Source organism: Trichechus manatus, unplaced genomic scaffold, assembly GCF_000243295.1.
Source record: "Trichechus manatus latirostris isolate Lorelei unplaced genomic scaffold, TriManLat1.0 scaffold00039, whole genome shotgun sequence".
In the NCBI taxonomy this organism is placed as follows: domain Eukaryota; kingdom Metazoa; phylum Chordata; class Mammalia; order Sirenia; family Trichechidae; genus Trichechus; species Trichechus manatus.
In genome coordinates, this window is record NW_004443975.1 from 17,809,261 (window position 1) to 17,829,773 (window position 20,513).

At 46.7% G+C, this 20,513-nt stretch overlaps 1 protein-coding gene across 2 annotated transcripts in view; it reads right to left on the reverse strand.

The window, feature by feature from the left end:
- Positions 1 to 20,513, reverse strand: part of TGFB2 (transforming growth factor beta 2) — a 108,067-nt gene that overhangs the window by 21,962 nt on the left and 65,592 nt on the right. For both annotated transcript variants that reach the window (XM_004375929.1, XM_004375930.1), the window contains one exon: positions 15,476 to 15,639. In XM_004375929.1, coding sequence (XP_004375986.1) covers positions 15,476 to 15,639 — 164 coding nt within the window. The remainder of the gene's footprint in view (positions 1 to 15,475; positions 15,640 to 20,513) is intronic.

The window sequence follows — 20,513 nt, forward strand, 5'->3', positions numbered from 1 at the left end:
ACCTAACACACCGACACGCTGCAGGATCGACAGTGGGTCACTGCGGGGCACCTAACACACCGACACACTGCAGGACTCTTCTTCCAAAGTGGCTCAGCTGCCCCAGCACTTGTCCTGCATCTCCCTTTGCTATGTCTGTTAATTGCCATAGCTCCTTCGAAAATGCATCTCTCTAACAGGCTGTGAGTAACACACACCTCACGAGAGCTTCCCCAGAGCCCCCCTAGGCTGTTCACATGAAACCCACAGCCACTTCAGAAGAAAGAAGCACAGTCTCTTTGGAGCTCAGATGTCACTAAGTTAAACTCTTCTTTACAGTGCATAGTATCACACATCGATATGCATCTAAATTACACATTTCCATATGCAGTTATGATAAAGTATGGTATACAGGACCTTTAATGACCTTGATGGAAATGTCATCAGATATGCCTTCAAGCTACACACACACACACACACACACACATACACACACACACACACACACACACAGAGGAAAGCCACTCCTTCCTGATGAAAACACATTATAATTCTTTATTGTTTCCGTCATTTTTTTTATTCTCCACAGATGGACCTTTGTGCTGACTGCATATGTGCGTAAACAAGTAAATCCATTTCTACAGGACTAAGGAATGAAGGAGTCCTTTGTGTGAACGAAAAGAGACAAAGTCTCTCAGACACAGCAACTCAATAGCATTTACAAGACCATCACACATAAATCACACAGCAGAGAAAAACAATCAACAGGACGAAAGTCACATCGGAACAGTCAAGGAAATAGGTGTGTGCAGTACAGCACTCAGTGACAGAATCTGAAGAAAAACTAAGTAAGACCGTAGTCCTTTTCCTGACCGAATTCCTCTAGTCTTTGAGTATGAATGACATAGCCTGGTATTATGGATTTTTTTATAATTATCTACTCGTTCACTGCCGTGGGGAGAACAATTTTCCTCAACAAAACTGTGAACTTTCTGGGGCCATATCGTCTGATATTCTTATTTACTCTCCCCTTCCATTTCCACTGTGACTTAATACTAATACACACGCACTTGGAGAACGGGCTTCCAACACCCTTTTCCCTACTTCCTGGCTACCGATAACACACATGGCTTGGACTGTAATTTAAGCCTCTGCTTATATTTAGCTAAGCACTTCAATTTAGAGGGCGTGACTATAAAATAATGACCCTGGTCTTTCTACAAACATACAGGGTTTCTGGGCTCCCTAAGAATATGAGTCTCCTTCATCTATTATATCATTTTATTTATTTATTTTTTCCTTACATGGTGACTATCCACTTAAACAGAATTAGCCCTGAATAAACAACAGAAAATGGATAAGGATATACATTGCTTCTTGCATAAATAGTAAGACAAACCAAACCACACCCACAGCCGTAGAGCTGATTCCGACTCATAGCAACCCTATAGTTAGTTATCTTTAAGAGAAATGTTCTAGAATTTCCAAATCGAAATAAATGAGTGATGTTTTCGGAAGAGTCACTGCCTGAAGCTGCATACTTATTTCATCAAAGTTCCTCAGACTCGAATCTTATTTTGAACTTTCTCGTAAATTCATTTGAGAATCTTGACTGAGCATCCACTTTGTGGGGACTGCATGCGTGCATAACAAGTGAACCCCATTTCTGCAAGTTGTGCAGGGTGCGTTGGCGTGTGTTTAGATTTTTCTGATGCTACTTGTCAACATTAAACCATCCTGCTGCCATCGAGTCAGTTCCAACTCATAGTGACTCTATAGGACAGAGTAGAGCTGCCCCGTAGGGTTTCCAAGGCTGTAATCTTCACGGAAGCAGACTGCCACATCTTTCTCCTTCAGAGCGGCTGGTGGGTTGGAACTACCGACCTTTTTGGTTAGCAGCCGAGCACTTAACCACTGCACCACCAGGGCTCCTCACTATGCTCCAGGCATACTGTTTTAGGAATGTCTCTTGGAGGTGGAGATAAGACCACAAACAAGATAAAGGGAGAGCAGAAGAGAAAGTTAGCAGATGGGGAAGAAGAGTGTTAAGGAGAAAAATACAGCAGACAAGGTGGGGAGGGCATGAAGAAAGAAGGGGCCCTGAGATGTCAGGCAGGACGCCAAGGAAGGCCTCCTGAGCAGGTGACATCTGAGAACAGACCTACAGGAACTAAGAGAGGAAGCCCCATGGGTAGCCGGGGAGAGCCGTGTGGGCAGAGGGCACAGCGGCCACAAAGGCCTTAGGAGAGAGTGAGCAGAGGGGGCGTGAGAAACAGAAAAGAGTCTGGAGTGGTGGAGCTGTGTGGTGGAGGAGATTAGGCCTGAGGGTATGGAGAGGACTTTGGCTCTGTTATCGACTGAATGGAGCCCTGGTGGTGCAGTGGTGAAGAGCTACGGCTGCTAACCAAAAGATCGACAGTTCGAGTCCACCAGCCGTACCTTGGAAACCCTATGGGGCAGCTCTACTCTGTCCTGTAGGGTCGCTATGAGTCGGAATCGACTTGAAGGCAACGGGTTTGGTTTTGGTTGGTATTGATTGAATTGTGTCCCCCCAAATACGCACTGGAGTCCTGAATCCTGTACCTGTGGATAGGATTCTCTTAGGAAGTAGGGTTGTCTTTGTTATGTTGATGAGGTCAGCTCAGTGTAGGGCAGGCCCTAAACTGAATCACTTCTCAGTGATAGGAGAGCAGCAGAGACAGAGAGAAGCCAGCACAGATGGGAGGAGATAGATGCCACAGAGACATCACCGAGGAACCCCAGAACGCCGGGGCCACAGAACCTGAGACAAGGATCATCCTCCAGCCCCGACAGAGAGAAAGCCTTCCCCTAGAGCCAGTGCCCTGAATTCAGACGTCTAGCTTCCTGAATGGTGAGAAAATAAATTTCTGTTCTTCAAAGCCACCCGCTTGTGGTATTTCTGTTACAGCAGCACTAAGAAACTAAGACGGACTCTTACTCAGAGTCAAGTAAAAACCTCTGAGCAGGGTCACTCTGGCTGCTGTGTCACAAGCAGCCTCTAAGGGGGCCAGGGTGAAAGCAAGGAGGTTGACTAGGAGGCCACTGCAATAGCCCAAGGGAGACGGGAACCATCTGGACCAGGGTAGCAGCAGCAAAGATATGGCGAGCGGTGGGACGCCACATACAGCTTCTAAAAACCACCCTCACATACGGACATCGATTTAATTCCTTATCCCTTTCCTTCTTACTAGAGCTGTTTTCAAAACCAACAATCCCTTTCAAAACTCCAGATTTGTCCCCATTGAAGGAAGCCTCAAGTCTGTATTACAGGCTTCCAACACAGTATGGGAGCAGGAGTTTTAAAAATATTCTGAGCACCGCTGGCATCAGGAAATAAACACACATTCCCCCATGGAGCAGTGTCTGCCCTGGTGGAGGTTATGGAAAAGCTAGTGTGCAGAACAGGGAGAAGCAGTAACGGGGCAGGAGCTGAGCGAGACACATCCACTCAGAGCAGGCACTCTGTTACCATTCTTCAAAAAGAAAAGCAAGAAACATCATGCCCCCAGCCAGCCCTCCACTACTGCCCTTCCAAACCAAAAACCAAATCCACTGCTGTCGAGGCGATTCCGACTCTTAGTGACCCCAAAGGACAGAGTAAAAACTGCCCCAGAGGGTTTCTGAGGCTATAATCTTTCTGGGAGCAGACGTTCTCCCATGGAACAGCTAGTGAGTTCAAACTGGCGACCTTTCGGTTAGCACCCAAGTGCTTAACCATTGAGCCACCAGGGCTCCTTTCACTGCCCTTAGAGTCTTGATAAAGCAAATACACACAAATCAAACCTGTTGCCATTGAGTCGATTCCAACTGAAGGCAACCCCATGTGTTTCACAGTAGAACTGTGCTCCATCGGGTTTTCAATGCTTGTGATCTTTCAGAAGGAGATCGCCAGGCCTTTCTTCCAAGGCACCTCCGGATGGACTCAAATCACCAACATTTCAGTTAGTAGCCGAGTACTTAACTGTCTGCACCATTCAAGGGGACTCCTAAAGCAAGCAGGCACACAGTGAAATGGTGGCTTCTCCTAGAATCCTGCTCTGCTCCACTGATAACCAGAAGTGGGGCAGATAAGACCTCGCCACACCAGACATGACTAGCCATCAAGAAGCAGTTTTACAATCACAGGCAACCCGAGGGAAGACATGAACCTTGTTCCTTCATTCCTCTACTAACCAGAAAAATAAAACAAACCCATTGCCACTGAGTCTATTCCAACTCATAGCAACCCTATAGGACAGAGGAGAACTGCCCCATAGGGTTTCCAAGGAGCGGCTGGTGGATTCGAACTGCTGACCTTTTGGTTAGCAGCCGAGCTCTTAACCACTGCACCACCAGGGATCACAACCTGCTCCTCGCACATCTGACATGCCAGACACTTCACATATGTGTTCTCAGTAACTCGCTAGACAAACACTGTTATCTCCATTTTACAGGTGACGTTGGAGGCTCAGAGAGATGAAGGAATTTCTAAGTCCAGAAAGTCAACCATTGAAAAGGGTGGAAGGAGCACTCAGGGCTGACTGGCTCCATCTCGTTCCTCCCAGTCTGAGCTGCCACCGTTGACTGAATGAGACCACCAGAAGCAGAGGGAGTTGAAAATATTCTCTAAGGAGGCCCTTAAAGCAAACTCCTGAGACAGCATCTCAGAGCTCAGACGCTGCAGTTATAAAGAATCAAGGCTAGGGTGAGCTTTCATTTTTAAGGGTTTTCAGGCAGACTGTAAATTTAAGAGACTGTTGCTCACAAAGCTCAAGCTCTTTGTAAACTATAATAATAATAATAATAAATGCTGAGTAGACAGATACTGTGCTAAATGTTTCCAGGCATTAGCTCGACTCCTTACCAAATCCTTGTCAAGTAGGTGATTTTATCCACACTTCACTGCAGAGGAAATTGTCTCAGTAACAGGACTTCCTCAGGCTCACCACAGGGGAAAAGCTGGGCCTTGGACCCACACTCACCCAACTTCAAAGCCTGTCTTCTTTCGACCAGGAAAGTTGTCAAGAGCATGCCTCTTCGGCCAGACTGCCTGGGTTTGAATCCCAGCGCAGCCTCTCCCCAGCTACATGACCTGAGAAAATTATTTACCTTCTCTGTGCCCTAGTTCCTCATTTGTAAAATGAGAATAATAACGGCACTAACCTCAGAAGGTTATTCTTAGGAGTCCCTGGATGCACAAATGGTTAAACGCTTGGCTACTAACTGAAAAGTTGGCGGTTTGAATCCACCCAGACGCACCTCAAAAGAAAGACCTGGAGATCTACTTCTGAAAGACCACAGCCGTTGGAAGTCCTATCTGGAGCACAGTTCTGCTCCGACACACATGGAGTCGCCATGAGCTGGGATCGACTCAATGGCAACTAGTTTGGTTTCTGGTCATAAGGATTAAAGGAATCTGTATCCATATGTCTCTATCTGTCTATATAGCAGGTGAACACTTAACCACTGGGCCACCAGAGTTCCTATACACACACACACACACACACACACACACACACACACACACACACACATAAAGACTTAAAAGTACAAATGAAAATTATCAACATCAGTACTGAGTACACAGTGCAAAAATAACTACAGGATTATTAATTACTACTGCCTGGTTGTTAATATTGTTTTCAGTACTGTGGGGCAGGATTACTGCTCACACTACTTCTTTGGGGTCCTGTCTGCCTGCTCACAGGGTTGACAGACTCTAGGTGACGTCATAACCTGATGCAAGTGACAACGATCCCATTTCCTTATGAGTCAAGCATGACATTTGATCAGTCTGAAAAAACCTGAGATATTATAGCCACGTGCAAACGAAGTGTTTATTTTACCTTACGGCTTTTTTTTTTTTTAAGTGGGTTACTATGCTGTGTATGTCTCCGACGTGGCGCCAAGTTAGGATCAGGATTAACAGGATTGTATGCCATAAAATTCCGTACAACAGGAGCACAGTATGATTTTTTTTTTTTCTTCCAATGGCACTTTTTGCAAGTCTAATTTAACAGACAGTCGGGTTTTTTGGCTGACCTCTTTTTATTTTACACACCCTTGGGCAAAACGAGAAACGAAAGCTGCACTGGGTGTGTGTGTATATGTGTATCTGTGTGTGTGTGTGTGTGTGTGTGTGTGCGCGTGTATATGTGTATCTGTGTGTGTGTGTGTGTGCGCGTGTATATGTGTATCTGTGTGTGTGTGTGTGCGTGTATATGTGTGTGTATCTGTGTGTGTGTATCTGTGTGTGTGTATCTGTGTGTGTGTGCGCGTGTGTGTGTGCGTATATGTGTGTGTGTGTATATGTGTGTGCGTGTGTGCGTGTGTGCGTGTGTGCGTGTGTGTGTGTGTGTGTCTGGCGTCAGAAGAAGGGAGCAGTTTTCATTAACCGCAGTAGGGCTATGTTCTCTACAAGGATAGCAATCTTGCCCTTCAGTTTTGCAGCATTAAAACCAAACCAGTGGCCACTGAGCCGATTCCGACTCGCGCCTAGGCCATCTACCCGAACTTTCACTGGAAGATTTAGGGGTGTGCACCGTTTAGAATCTTGCAGAGATGATAAAAGTGGCGTGTCCACTGAGGAATGCTGATGATCACGCCTCCATCCTAAGGTCTCTGTTTACTTACGCTGCTCCATAAACATCCGTTCCCCCTTTCCTTCTTAAATCTGAAAAATGATTTAATATTTATGATACAGCCTGAAGCCAAAAATAAATGGATATGAATGACTTAGGATTTAGCTACTGTTTTATATGTATTTGTGCAAACGATCTCCACTACCAAAGAGATTTCACTACATTTGACAGACTGGTTACTGGATGGAACTAGGCATTAACATCCAAGTAGTGAAGAAAGAGGTCAGAGAAAAGAGGGGGACAGTAAGATTTTATTTTACTCCCATTTGTCAAAGTTCTGACAGTATTCTGTAGACAGGGGAGGGTTGTGAGAACCCTGAGTTCTTCTGCCAAGCTGAATGTGACTTCAGCAGAATCTGGGTTGCCCCAACTCTTCCCAAAAATGAGTAGAAACATTGCTCCTCCTAAAAACACAGTCAAGAAATCTGAGTTTCCCATTTTGAGCAAAGACTCCATAGAAGAATCTGGATCAAAAGGAGGAAAATGCAGAACAGAATTTCAAATTCTCATAGATCTAGACTTTCTGAAGCCATGGAGCTGGAAAAACCCCTGACACTGTTGTCCTGAGATAATCTTTAAACCTTAAACTAAAAATATTCCTTGCAGTCTTCTTAAAACCAAACAATAGGTTAGCTTAACTAGTAAAGAATGTCTGCCTTGAGCATTGTGCTCATTCAAGATCTATCTATATGGGAACAAATGACAATAGCAACTCCAAAGATTAGATAGGAAACTTGGGGGCATGCTAATGGGGGAGGAACAATTTAGAAAAGGAGGATGAGAACGGTTGCACAACTCGAAGAATGTAATCAATGTCACTAAATCACACCTGTAGAAACTTGAATTGGTGTATGTTCGCTGTGCGTACTCTCAGCAACAACGACAAAAATAATATAAATTATTTAAAAAAAAGGAAATCTAAGGTTGCCTTTAAATCCACTGGGTTTATTTCGTCTCAGCACATTTGTTCTCTAATGATGAATAGGGGCCCCGCAACTGATTCTTTTCTGCCAAGCTTCCCAACATCAGCACGTGTGGTCTCACGCCAACCCCTTGTGAGAAGGCGGCATTTGGGAGCCTTTTTCTCCTAATGCTTTATGATGTATGAACCCAGCACATCACACTGCTTTCCCAGTGACTTATTTTTTCAGCCGTCTGAAGCTAATAAGGTAGTCTTAAAAAAATAACCGGGTAAATATTGTATGACCCCACTCATCCGAAATATCTAGAATTGGCAAGTGTGTAGAGACCAGAGTTTATGAGTAGGTTACCTGGAGTGAGCAGGAGGAGGGGGGGAGGGGGCAGTTACTGCCTAGGGGGCACTGAGTTTCTGTTAAGGGTGGTAGAATAATTCAAAAATGGACCGTGGTGATCGTTACACAACTTGATGGACATAATTAATGTCACTGAATTGTACATGTAAAAAATCTTGAAATCACAACTGATTTATAATATATGTTTGCACCATAATAAAAAATAAATAACTGGTACCTGACTGTGACAGGTAACTCGAGAGAGGGCTCTTCCTCCTGAAGGAATCAAGGACTTAGAAGTCAAAATCTATGAGGTGACCCGGAAGGAAGGGGATAAACATATGTTGAGTGCCCACTCTCCACCTGGCATTTTACATATATTGTTTGCTCTCATCCTTACAATTAACACCAAGTGAATCTGGAATTATGAAGAAAACATACGCCACAGTGCCTATGCCATTGAACCCTATGCCATGCTGCCTTGTAAAGGGTGACTAGGGAAGACAGATGCAGTCACCCAACACCAGGATGTTCATGCACATACTGAAATACAGTGAAGTTAGTTCCAACATAAAACAATATACTGTGCATACTAGTTAACCAAACTCACTCCTATTCAGTCTGATTTATTCAGATGCCCCGATTATCAATACTGTTGGGCTCAACGGAATCTCGATTCACGTAGATGGCTCAGCCCCTTGGAATTACGTACCTGCCAGGTCAAGGAGCCTAACAAGATGGCAGGCTGACCCAAAATTCTCACAACTCTCTGACAGGAATGAGTTCTGAGGCATTTCTCTGGTTTCTCCAGATCTTGTTCTAAGTCAAACCCAAACCAATTGCCATAGAGTTGACTTAGACTTGTGACAACCCCATGTGTGACCCAGCGTACATCAGAGTAGAACTGGGCTCCACAGGATTTTCGATGGTTGGTTTTTCAGAAGAAGAACGTCGGGCCTTTCTTTGGAGATGCCTCTGGGTGGACTGGAGTCTCCAACCTTTCAGTTAGCAGCCGAGCATAGTAACTGCTTGCATGGCCTAGGGACTCTGCTCTAAGACTCCCTTGGGTATAATTCTATTAGAGAAAAGAGCCTTCTGTTGAGACATTGTTACATGTCAGCTTCCTCCACCAGATCCTGAACAAGAGCAAGTGGAGACCGTGTCTGATTTATTTCTGGATTGCTGGTACCAGTACGGCACCTGGCACTAGAAGGCCCTTAGTCTGCGTTTTCTGAACAGTATGTTAGCTTGCACAGTGGGTCAGTACGGTGAACAAAGATGGCTGCAACTTCATTAACTCTCCTCCCGTCGAGAGATGAGGTCTCTTTCCCTCCCCTTTGAATCTGGGCTAGACTGTGACTTATTTGGTCAATAGAGTTAGGTGGAGGTGACATCATGCCAGTCCTGGGCTGAGTCTTTAAGACAACCGGCAGCTTCTGCCTTGGGCACTTGGAATCCCGAGCCTCCATGTAAGAAGTCTGACTACCCTTCTGAGACCACGTGGAGACCCTGAGACTACCTGGAGAGGGAGAGGGGCCTAGCTGAGCTCAGCCTCCAGCCATCCCGTCAAAGCTTCAGGCCTGTGAGTGAAGTCGTCACTGATCCGCACCAGCCCAGCTGCCATCCAAATAGCAACAAGTGGCCCCAGCCAACCCTGCCCAAATTTCTCACCCCCCTAAAAATCATGAGATTTAGTAAAATGGTTCTTATTTGAGGTCATTATGTTTTGGGGTAGTCCGCTATGCCACAAACAGGTAACCGGAACAGAAAGGTACAAATGTTACTATCCTAGAGGTGGTCAAGTTCGCAATGAGCAAGAAGTGTGAAAAGACTGTGAGCTGGCGAGAGGACGCTAGAAATCCCTGAGGGCTCCCAGGTTCTCTGAAGTCAGCACACCTACCAGTAAGTAATCTTCAGTGGCCTCACTGGGCACGCGGTGTGAGTGCCTTTAGGGAAGTTATTCCCACTCCAGGCTTCATTTCTTCATGGCACGGGAGCTGGCAACATTTTGTTCCATTGTCCATGGGGTTGCCATGACTCTAAGGTAGCTAACAACAGCGAACCTCCTCCGAAATGTCCCTTCCTATACGCTGATGTTCCACTGGAAGAGGGTTCTCTTTTCTCTCCTGTCTCTACCTCCTAACTCTGGACATGATTTTAATCATAAATACAGGAGCAACTTAATCAAAAAAAGATGTATTCCAATTTGCAAATGGGCTGAGAGCTACAATGAATCTCCTGGGTTCAAAGGCATTCCGGGAGCACTGGAACTTTACCTGAGCGCGTTCCAATAAAGACAGGCTTTGGCAGAAAGCTTTAACAACATAGCAAGGGTCTTCCTATCTGGAAAAACTTAAGTTTTCATCATTATTTGTTCCTCCTCCTCCCCCTCATCTGCCAGAGGACTTTATCCCCCTCACATTCTCTCCAATCTTGGGGTACGTTTGCAATCAGAGCTGGATCATGCCAGCAGATGCGATTTAGAGTCTGTTAGCGTGGCAGAGGTCTGAGAAAGCAGGAGGGTAGGAAGATTTTATTTACTCCCCTTCATCAAAGTTCTGGCAGAGTATTCTGTAGAGAGGGGAGGGGAGTGGGGACACCAAGTTCCCTTCAACAGAGGCTAGGGTGCCCTAACTTTGCAGGGCAGGGAGAATCAACAGACCCGCAGAGCCCTGGAAAAGACAAGCCCTCAATTACCTCTGTCAAAGTGTCAGAAATGCTACCTTCGGTCCATCCAGGCCAGTATCCTGTCTCTGGAAATAGTGCCCGGGACTGAATGACCTCAAAAAGCTTGAGATATGCCTTGAATCAGTGATTCCCAGTGGAAAATGGTCACATCCGAGTTACCAGGCAAGCTTTTTCAAACCACATATTCCCAGAGGCAACTCTCCTTTTCTCCGTCAGGGAGAATCAGTAGCTCCAGGGAGGATGATGGGCAGTCCTTGTAAAAGCTCCCCAGAGGCTTCCATGCTCAGGAGCATGCCTGCACCCATAAGTGAGCACGCGCGCGCGCGCGCGCACACACACACACAGACACTTTGCCTGGTTAGAGTCAAGGTCCTGAGGAATCCTAATAAATCATCCATGCAGCCACCTAAACACTCTGAGATCGCATTCATAGTCACCCTACCTTTCTCTAGGGGGTAGCATGTCATGCATGTCAAGTGATACAGTAATCAAACGGTATCTGGAAACTTCAGAGGTTTTGTTGTGCTAAATAGTTGAGCATTCCAAATAGCTGAAGACCTGCCCGTTTAAGCACCAAGCCTCCCCCGACTCCCAAAATAATAGTTCAGCTATTGCGGATAGGAACATCTCTAAAATATTTGCACGTTTTCAGTTTCCTGAATACAATTTAGCCTTGTCTTCATAATCCAAGGTTCTTATCATAAGCACCAATTTCTGTACTGGGGCTAGAAGAGGGAGTTTCTCACTAGAGGTTGCAAAGATCTCCAAATAGCAGCTGAAAGCAAGTGAGAAGTTGGAGAATAACAAGCAAAAAACGGGACTCCAAATAAAGAAGCCAGAAGCAGATATTAGAGGCCAGGTAGGGAGTCAAGAAGACAGACAGAGTTAATTATTACTATGGAGTGAGTGGTGTACTCCAAAAGATATGCTGACGTCCTAATCCCTGGTACCTGTGAGCATGACTTTGCCTGGAAATAGGGTCTTTGAAGATGGTATTAAGTTAACATGAGGTCATACCCCATTGAGGTAGGTTGCAATCCCATCTGAGTGCTGTCCCTATAGAAGAGGAGAACAAACACAGCCCAGACACAGGAGAAGACAGTCCCAGGAAGATGGAGGTAGAGGTTGGAGTAAACGCATTTACAAGCCAAGGAACATCCAGGACCACCAGCCATCACCAGAAGCTAGGCGAGGGGCATGGAACCAATCCTCCCTCAAAGCCTCAGAAGGAATCAACATGGTGGACATCCTGATTTCAGACTTCCGGCCTCCAGCACTGTGAGACAGTAAGTTTCTGTTCTTATAAGCCATCTAGTTTACGGTATTCCCTTACGGCAGCCCCGCAGATCTACTACTACACACGGGGCAAGATTTAGGACAACTGTCCACAACAGATACTGCATCCTGTGACTTGAAACTCTGGGCCAGCCTCCCGCAGTTTAGTGCTTCTTATGGTCCTAGAGATAATTAACCGAGTCAGAAGTGAAGGAAGGACTAAAGGTTGTTCCTTTCTTACAAGTAAGCTGTGTGCGTGCTTTGTTCTGTTAGGGGGCCCTCAAATCTCTTTGACCTACATCCTGGACCTTGGCTGAGTTTCAGGAGGTGAGACTGCTGCATAGCTGAGCTCAAGAGAGATAAGGAGACGTTATTCTTCCTTATTTTTGCTCTAAAACCACCTCCTTCCGGATTCCTGGGTTCGGTAGCCCTGGAAATGCCCATGTTCACCCTCTCCATACTGCACGTCTCCCCCTTGGTCTGTATCTTTTCCAACTGAGGGACTGTAAGCCATGCAGATGTCATGGCTCATGCCATGGGCAGGCATTGCTGCAAAAGCTCTGAGAAGGGACATCTCCACCAAGAACTCTCTAAGGTCCTCTCAGTGGACACATGCCCGCCCAGAGATGAAAAGGTCTCTGGGAGTAAGGCAAGTCAACAGTAATGCTGCTGCCAGAGGCCCCTCCCAGAGCACAAGGTCAGGGCGCCCAAGAATGACCACGATTTAGCAGCTCATGTTACAGGCAACAAAACCTAGGAGACCCTGCCTTCAGGTTACTGAAGTCCATGTAACCGAACCAAAGCCTGAGAGAATGATCCATGACGCCACTTTCAGCACAGATGGGAATGTCAGAGGGATTTAACTGAACAGGAGTTTTAAAAACAGAGGAGATATACACGTGTGTGAGTGTGTGTGTTTTAAATCACCTTGCAACTTATTTGGCAACCTTTAATCTGGCTTTTTCTTCAGAGGAACCAGTCTTTGCTTTCCCTCCAAGTATCACCCCACCCTCTGGCCTAGTTTCTCTTATTTTTCTTCTAACCTGGCTAACACAGAGGGAAAGAGGAAGGGAAAAGCCGCCACGAACAGCACAGTACGTGGTGCGGAGCAGGGACCTGGGAGAGTAGATTCATAGCCCAGCCCTGCCGCTTCCTAGTGGTGTAACCCTGGCCAAGTGACGTCATTAGTCTGTGACTCAGCGTCTTTCTCGGTAAAATAGAAAGAATCCCGCATAGCGCAAACCTTGTAGCATGGTTGTGTTAACTGAGGCAAGACTTCTGAGGCGCGTAGCGTAGCGTCCGAAACACAGGCAGCCCTCTCGCTGTCTGACTCCGCCAGGCGATGGGAAGCGATGTGGCCTCCCAAGCATGGAGCCGCCTGCACGGCACCCTCAGAGCGCACCCTGGCAAGATCTAAAGGTCTCCAAGGAGAGGTTCTTGGGGACCCGTTTTCATCAGATTTATTTTGCAGGAACACACCTGTAAATTAGTACTTCAAAACTGCTTTAATACTTTTAAATTTACTCTCTGAGATCTCACATGCCATGCTCATTTGTACAGTAAATCTCCATTTTCATAATAAATACAGAGAAAATTCCTCTCCGAATTACAGAAGTTCCCAAACGATGAGCTTCCAGAGCAACCAGAAGCTCCTGCCCACAGATGTCGATTCTCTTCTTTTCCCCAAGGACACCCACTTTACTAACCACGCTGTCATACCGGTCTGCTTCCTAGCACTGGGGCCCCTCTGGGTCTGTTCTTGATTGTCTTTTATTCTCCTCTGCACATTCCCCCTGGAGGGCACCCTTCTCCTCTGTCACCCCTTACCTCCATGCCCTCCGCTCCAAGCAGCAGGTGACTTCAACGGGACCATTCAAGACTCTGTCTTTGAACGGCTTTAACTCACACTTCTCAGCTCCCTGGTGAAGTCTTCCCAGCTCTGCCTTCTCTGCTTGCACGCACTGTGCGCGTGATGCTATGACGCACTGAAGCTATCTGTTTACAAAGCAGTCCCTGGGGGGCGCAAACGGTTACTGCGCTCCGCCGCTAACCGAAACACTGGAGGTTTGCATCCACCCAGAGGCACCTCAGAAGGAAGGCCTAGTGATCTACTTCCAAAAAATCAACCACTGAAAACCCTACGGAGCACACACAGAAGGTCGCCAAGAATTGGAGTCAGGGCAGATTATCCAAGAAGCAAGGTAAGCACGGGCTTACTTGTGCTTACTAACTCATTGGCAGTGAACAAAAGATAGGATGAAACCCAAGTGAAATTGTTCACCACTGATTAGTAAGTAAGCACAAGTAAGCCTGTGCTTACCTTGCTTTCTGGGTCATCCGTCCCTGTCAGGGATTGTAAATTTAAAAGAGGCTTTGATTCTGTAGGAAGGTGCTATGGGGTTGGGAGAGAGGCAGATGGCAGCCAGACCTAGAAGCAGAATCCTGGACGTGGTGAAAAACTTTGAAACTGCTCACTACAGGTGACCTGGTAAGTGAGGTGAGCACCGTGCGTACCTGCCTATTGGATCATCCACCCCTGGCTGGAGTGGACTTGACAGTGACAGGGTCTGACTCACATGTCTGCCTCCCCACCAGACTCAAGGCCTATAGAGCAGTGCTTGAAGGCACATCCGAGTCACCTGGGCATCTTAAAATGTGGCTTCTGGTTTGGTAGGTCTGGGGTGGGGCCTGAGGTTCTGCATTTCTCACTGCTCCTGGGTGAAGCAGATGATACTGCTCTGTAGACCCCACCTGAGTAACAAGGTTTAAGAACATCCCTGAAATCTCAGCCACCCAGCAACGACTTAGAGAGATGAGAGAGAAGTGACTTTGGGGCTGCCAGAAATAATGGAGGAAGGGTGTGTGGGGGTGGGGGCGGGGGAGACTGAAGAGAGTGGGTAGAATCAGAGGGGAAAGGGAGATAAGATGAGGTTAGTGAAGAGACAGAAGGCAGTAAAGGGAGAAAGAAAAAAAGAATGAAAAAGACAGGAAGGGAGAAGATGATAGGAACGAAGAGAGGGGGACAGAAAGGCAGAAAGCGACAGCTGTAGGCTGAGGAAAGGCAGGTCGGCCGACTTCTCTCCTCAGGCTGGAAATGGGCCTACAGTATCCCTCTTTCGCGATGGGGCCGGGGGGTCTTCGGGACTGAAGTCCTCCTGTGGGTGGGTCCTCCAGCTGTTCACACCACTGAAGCAGTTTGCTCAGAGCTCCACCACTTCATTCTAAAGGGTCCTGCTTCCTAAGTGACTGAGGAACAAGCTGTCACTGTAATATTATTAATAAACGAGATCCTATATCATGGTTGTGGAGTCCCTGGGTGCAACAAACAGTTCGCCTGCTAACTGAAAGATTGGACGTTCGAGTCCACCCAGAGGCATCTCGAAAGAAAGGCCCGACAATCTACTTATGAAAAATAAGCCACTGAAAACTCTATAGAGCACAGTTCTACTCTGACACACATGGGGTCGCCATGACTCAGAAGAGACTCCCTAGCAACTGGATTTTTATCATGACTGTGGATGTGTAGTATGGCTTATATCAGATAATTTAGGGGGAAAAAAAAAATCTAAGACAGTAGAAAGACTTTACCCTAAGACCTCACACTGGATTGCCCTTTCCAACAACCCAAATAAAAGTTACCTGATACAGTTCTATCCGTTGTTCAGGCACTCTGGCTTTTGGGTTCTGCAAACGAAAGACTCTGAACTCTGCTTTCACCAAATTGGAAGCATTCTTCTCCATCGCTGAGACATCGAATCGGACAATTCTGAAGTAGGGTCTGTAGAAAGTGGGCGGGATGGCGTCTGTAAAAAGTTAGGGCAATCGTTGAAAATGATAAAATCCATTGTTCTCTCAAAGGACCAAAGCACGAGATAGTCCCAAGAAACCGTAAGGGAAATATCTACAGAACGGTTTAGTTTCCAAGGGCCAATTTAATACCATTAACATTTTAACCAGAAAAAAAAAAAAACAACAACAACAAAGAACACACATGTGCGTTTGGTTACAGGAGTAGCAGATTAATAGAGATTAACAAACCATTTCCAGCTCCATTTGAGGGCACGCAGTTAACCCCGTCCTTTGAAAGCTGACACAGTGGTGGAAAATCCTAGATGGTTATGAATTGGAACAAGTTCATGACAGTTGATGCCTGGAGAAAGCCGTCGAGCTTGCATACACTTTAATCAGATGTGCCAAGAAAATCGCTCCTAATGGCAAGCAGTTTGCCCATGTATTTTTTTTCCTTGAAAGTTTGGCGTCCAAATACTCTACTCTATCCAGGCTCACGTATTGCATCTTTTTTGGCTTCCAGATTTTGGTTTTTCACACACGTATGACCAAACACACTCTCTAACCGAGTTATGGTGAAAGAATTTGAACAAACAAAACAAAACATACTGGCTATACCAGGTCCAGTCTTAAAATTCTTTATTCAGGATAATGTCCGTGGGTGGGAAGGAATCCTAGTCAACGAAGAAAAAGAATCAGCACAGATTCCTTCAGTTCTGAACCATGTAAAACACAGAGATGCAGGTCAAAATGGAAAAAAAAAAAAAAAAAAAAACAACCAAACCCGTTGCCGTCGAGTTGATTCCAACTCATAGCAACCCTATAGGGCAGAGTAGAACTGCCCCATGGGGTTTCCAAGGAGCTACTGGTGGATTTGAACTGCCGACAACAACTTCAAGCTCATGGGTAGCTATGGTTTTAGACTCCTGCCATCACCTACAGGAGTCCCTTGGTGGTGAAAACGGTTAATGTGCTTGGCTGCTAACCGAAAGACTGGAGGTTCGAATGAACCCAGAGGCATCTCAGAGAAACACTTGGGGATCTACTTCTGAAAAGCCAGCCATTGAGAACCCTATGGAGCATAGTTCGACTCTGACACACATGGGGTTGCCATGAGTTAGAATTGACTCAACAGTAACTGGTGTGTTGCCGTCAAATATACAACTCAGGCTAGACCAACACCAAGGCAGATCCTATCCTACTTCCATGTCTTCACATACAACATTCATTGAGTGAGCACTTAGACTGGGCAGGCCACTTGTTACAGGCATGTTTCTATAATCCTCTTGCAAAATCTTCTGCAAGTTTACATTCACCATTCCTGAAAGCTCCATCCAACTCTAGTGGCCTCGTTACTTTCTACCCTCTCTTCATTTATGCAGCTTCATGACAACATGGACGTTCATAGTTGTTTATGTTTTGTTACAAATGTTTTTATTACTGCTGCATTACCTTTGTTTATTTTGGTTTTTCCCCTATGAAACTTTTAGAATCTTGAGGACAGACACCCTATTTGCCAGGTCTTTCTTTTTCCCCATGTACCTAGGCCAGGGGTCTGAACACATGGAGTTCACCAAATGCCCACTGTTTGCAGAGCTGATTGTCAACGGAGTCTTGAAAGACTCAGGCATCCAGTCTGGCAAGCCTAACGTCTTATGAAATAAATGAGCCATCTTGCTGATCTTAAAATAGAAATAAATACCTTTCATGATTTCTTGGGAAACCCATGCCCTGGCGATTCCACTGAAAAGATTGCTAGGAACACATCTATATTTCTTCATCTTAACAGCCCTGCCCTTTGTTTCCCACAGGGACTTTGCCCCGTCCCTTTCCCCATTTCTGATGGCTCCCAGAAAGCAGGCTCTTTGAGAAGCAGTGAGTTCCAAGCCACACTCTGCTCCATGACTGGTAGGCACTTGGCACTCAACACACATTAAAACAACTGTGTGAATCGGGGCCCTGTAAGCCTGTGAAACCAGAAGTCTCAGCAACAAAAAAACAAAAACAAAAAATCAAAAGCATTCAGGTTTGGGAGAAAAGCAAGCATTCATGGAGACACAGGGGCAACCCGCAGCATGAGTGCCATAAAAGGGCTGGAGAACAGTTTTCAGGATGGCAAACATCCACAAAAGCAGAAAGGTTTTTGGAGACCTCTAGGACAGCTGGACAAGGAGCCTTGGTGGCACAATGGTTAAGCACTCAGCTGCTAACCAAAAGGTCAGCACTTCTAACCAACCAGTGGCTCTGCAGGAGAAAAGACCTGGCAGTCTGCTCCCGTAAAGACTGTAGCCTAGGAGCTCTATGGTGCAGTTCTACTCTGTCACATGGGGTCAGAATCGACTCAACAGCACACAACAACTGCATAGCTGGGAGTCCTTGGGTGGTGCAAATGGTTAACGCGCTCAGCTGCTAACTGAAAGGTTGGAGGTTCCAGTCCACCCAGAGGTGCCTCAGAAGAAAGGCCTGAGAACCTACTTCCATGAAAATTACAGCCAAGAAATCCCTATGGAGCACGGTTCTATTCTGCCACATGTGGGGTCCCCAGGAGTCGGAGCTGACTCAACAGCAACCAGTGCCAGTAGCATAGCAGTTTGACAAGGTAGCTGTGGCAAAGAAATAGATATTCCTCTCCCCTGGAATATGCTCGCCCCAGTGACTGGAAATGCTGGCACTACCTGGACCAGCAGGAAAACCAGGGCAGGGCTGGGGAGGGGCTCTCTAGCTCCACATTCCCTCTTGCCTGGCCAGAATCTTCCATAAACCAATTGGCTGCATTCATCTCTGTGGGGCCTCATCAAGAGACAACAGAAGCTTCAAACATCTTTGAAAGAGCATCCTAAGAGCAAAGCTAACGAGTGTTTTTCCTGTTGTTGGGAAGAGTCAACACCTCATTCATTTTTCCCCTTCTTCTTCAGGGGAAGCCCCACAGGTCTGTCTACTTGTACAAACACCCATCTCTCACACCCACCTGCCCCGCCCCGATCTCATCCTTCCATCAAGTTTGTAAATAAGTGCTCTTGAGATTTATTTTTAATTCTCTTTTGTGTTTATTAAACTTTGAACAATTTCCCCCTTTCTGGTCTCCTGCCTATACACATTTTTTTTTTCTAATGGCTGCTTCAGACCATGAGGTCAATTTTGTTTCTTCTTCTAAGCAAATCATCCAAGGATTCTGCCCTAGGCTTTTGAGCTTTGAAGGGGGCATTTGCAAACATTTACGGGAGAAGCTTGATAGCTGAGCGCTCTTGCTCTGCCCGGCTCTCTATACATCAGCAAACAGCCCTCCTGCCCACCCCGCAGCAATTGTAACAAGGGCGGATTAACCAGTTACCGCAGTATGCACGGGCTCACAGGAAGTGTGCCAACCTTTGAAGGGGTGACAACCAGGTGAAATCGTGCACTACAGGTTAGTAAGTTAGCACAATTAACCCCATGTGTTCCTTGCTGATTGGGTATTCCAACCTTGATTATAACCATTTAAACCAAACTCGTTGCTGGTGAGTCGATTTCAACTCGTAGCGACCCTATAGGACAGGGCAGAACTGCCCCGTAAGGTTTCCGAGGAGCCCCTGGTGGATTCGAACTGCCAACCTTTTGGTTAGCAGCCGAGCTCTTAACCACTATGCCACTGGGGCTCTGTTTAGGCTGTTTATATTTCAACTGCCTAATGATGCGAACCCAGCATTTTTTGTTCTTGTTTTATAAGTAGAAGGTAAAATGACTGCTGAGCAGATCCAGCCAGCGAGCCTGCCCGGGTCCTGTAACCACACGGAAGCAACCAGGCCGGGAGGAAAGAGCAGCCTCCACACATGCCTGCGCCAGCACGCAAGACAGGGGCTCGATAACAGCCGTGGACTGAAGTACTGACTGCCACTTCCAACGGTTGGTCACAGCTGTCCCCTGCTGACATCTGCTGTGGGTCGCAAGCCCCCGAATGGCTGAAGAAGTTGAGAACTTGAGTAACACGCCAAATGTCTCTGGATTTGTAAAAAAAAAAAAAGCATAGCAAATTGCTGTGGGTAGTTCTGGGACCATCATAAATGCTTTTGGATGCAAAGGCGCAGGGGAGGGGCTAGGGGTGGCACCACACGAGCGCATGCACACCCAGCTGGATGCAGAGGGCTCACCCTGGGCTCAGAGCTGCAGGCGAGGCATTCAATGGCTTAGGCAGCCCGGTTCCACACACTGAGTCTTGGAGGGAGGTAGTTTTCCCTCTGCTTGCTCCAAGAACTCATTTCCCCCTCTGGAATAGGAGTTCTCTCTAAAGTCCTCCGTAATTCCAGGCCCAGTTCCTCTTCCTCCCTCTTCCAGGCCACCAGGTACTTGGGCTTGACCTTCGCCAGCCTGCCCACGCTGCCCCCCCCCCCAGCCTGCTCCCACCTCTCCGTTCCTGACCCACTTTTTCAGTTCCATCAAATCGATTTTCCTTCCACACCTTGGATTGCATACTCTGGGCTGGCTCGCTCCTCCTCCCCTGCTTTCCGATAGGGAAATTCTTGCACGTGGAAGATTCCAAAGTGTAAGCAAGCAAGGGGTGTCCCCTCACCTCAGCCACATGGCCCTGCTGCATCAAGGTTTGGGGGACAGCAGAGAGGGAAAGCGGGAACCCTAACTTTTACTAATTTCCAAGTCACAGTGTACAGAAAGCTTCAGGACAGCACTAATCACAGACTACTTTTAAAACATGACATGTGGACTTGTCCTCCACTCCACATATGTGAGCAGATTAGTGCAAATCACCGTATTCCTTGACTCTAACGTCGGTCAGCACTGCGGGCTCAGAAATCTTTTCTTGTGGTTCTTTGGCGTGTGGTCGGCACAGACACTCGGGGCCCCGCGCTCAGAAAGAACGCGCGCGAATGCCGGACAGCCGCCATCCTCACATCCT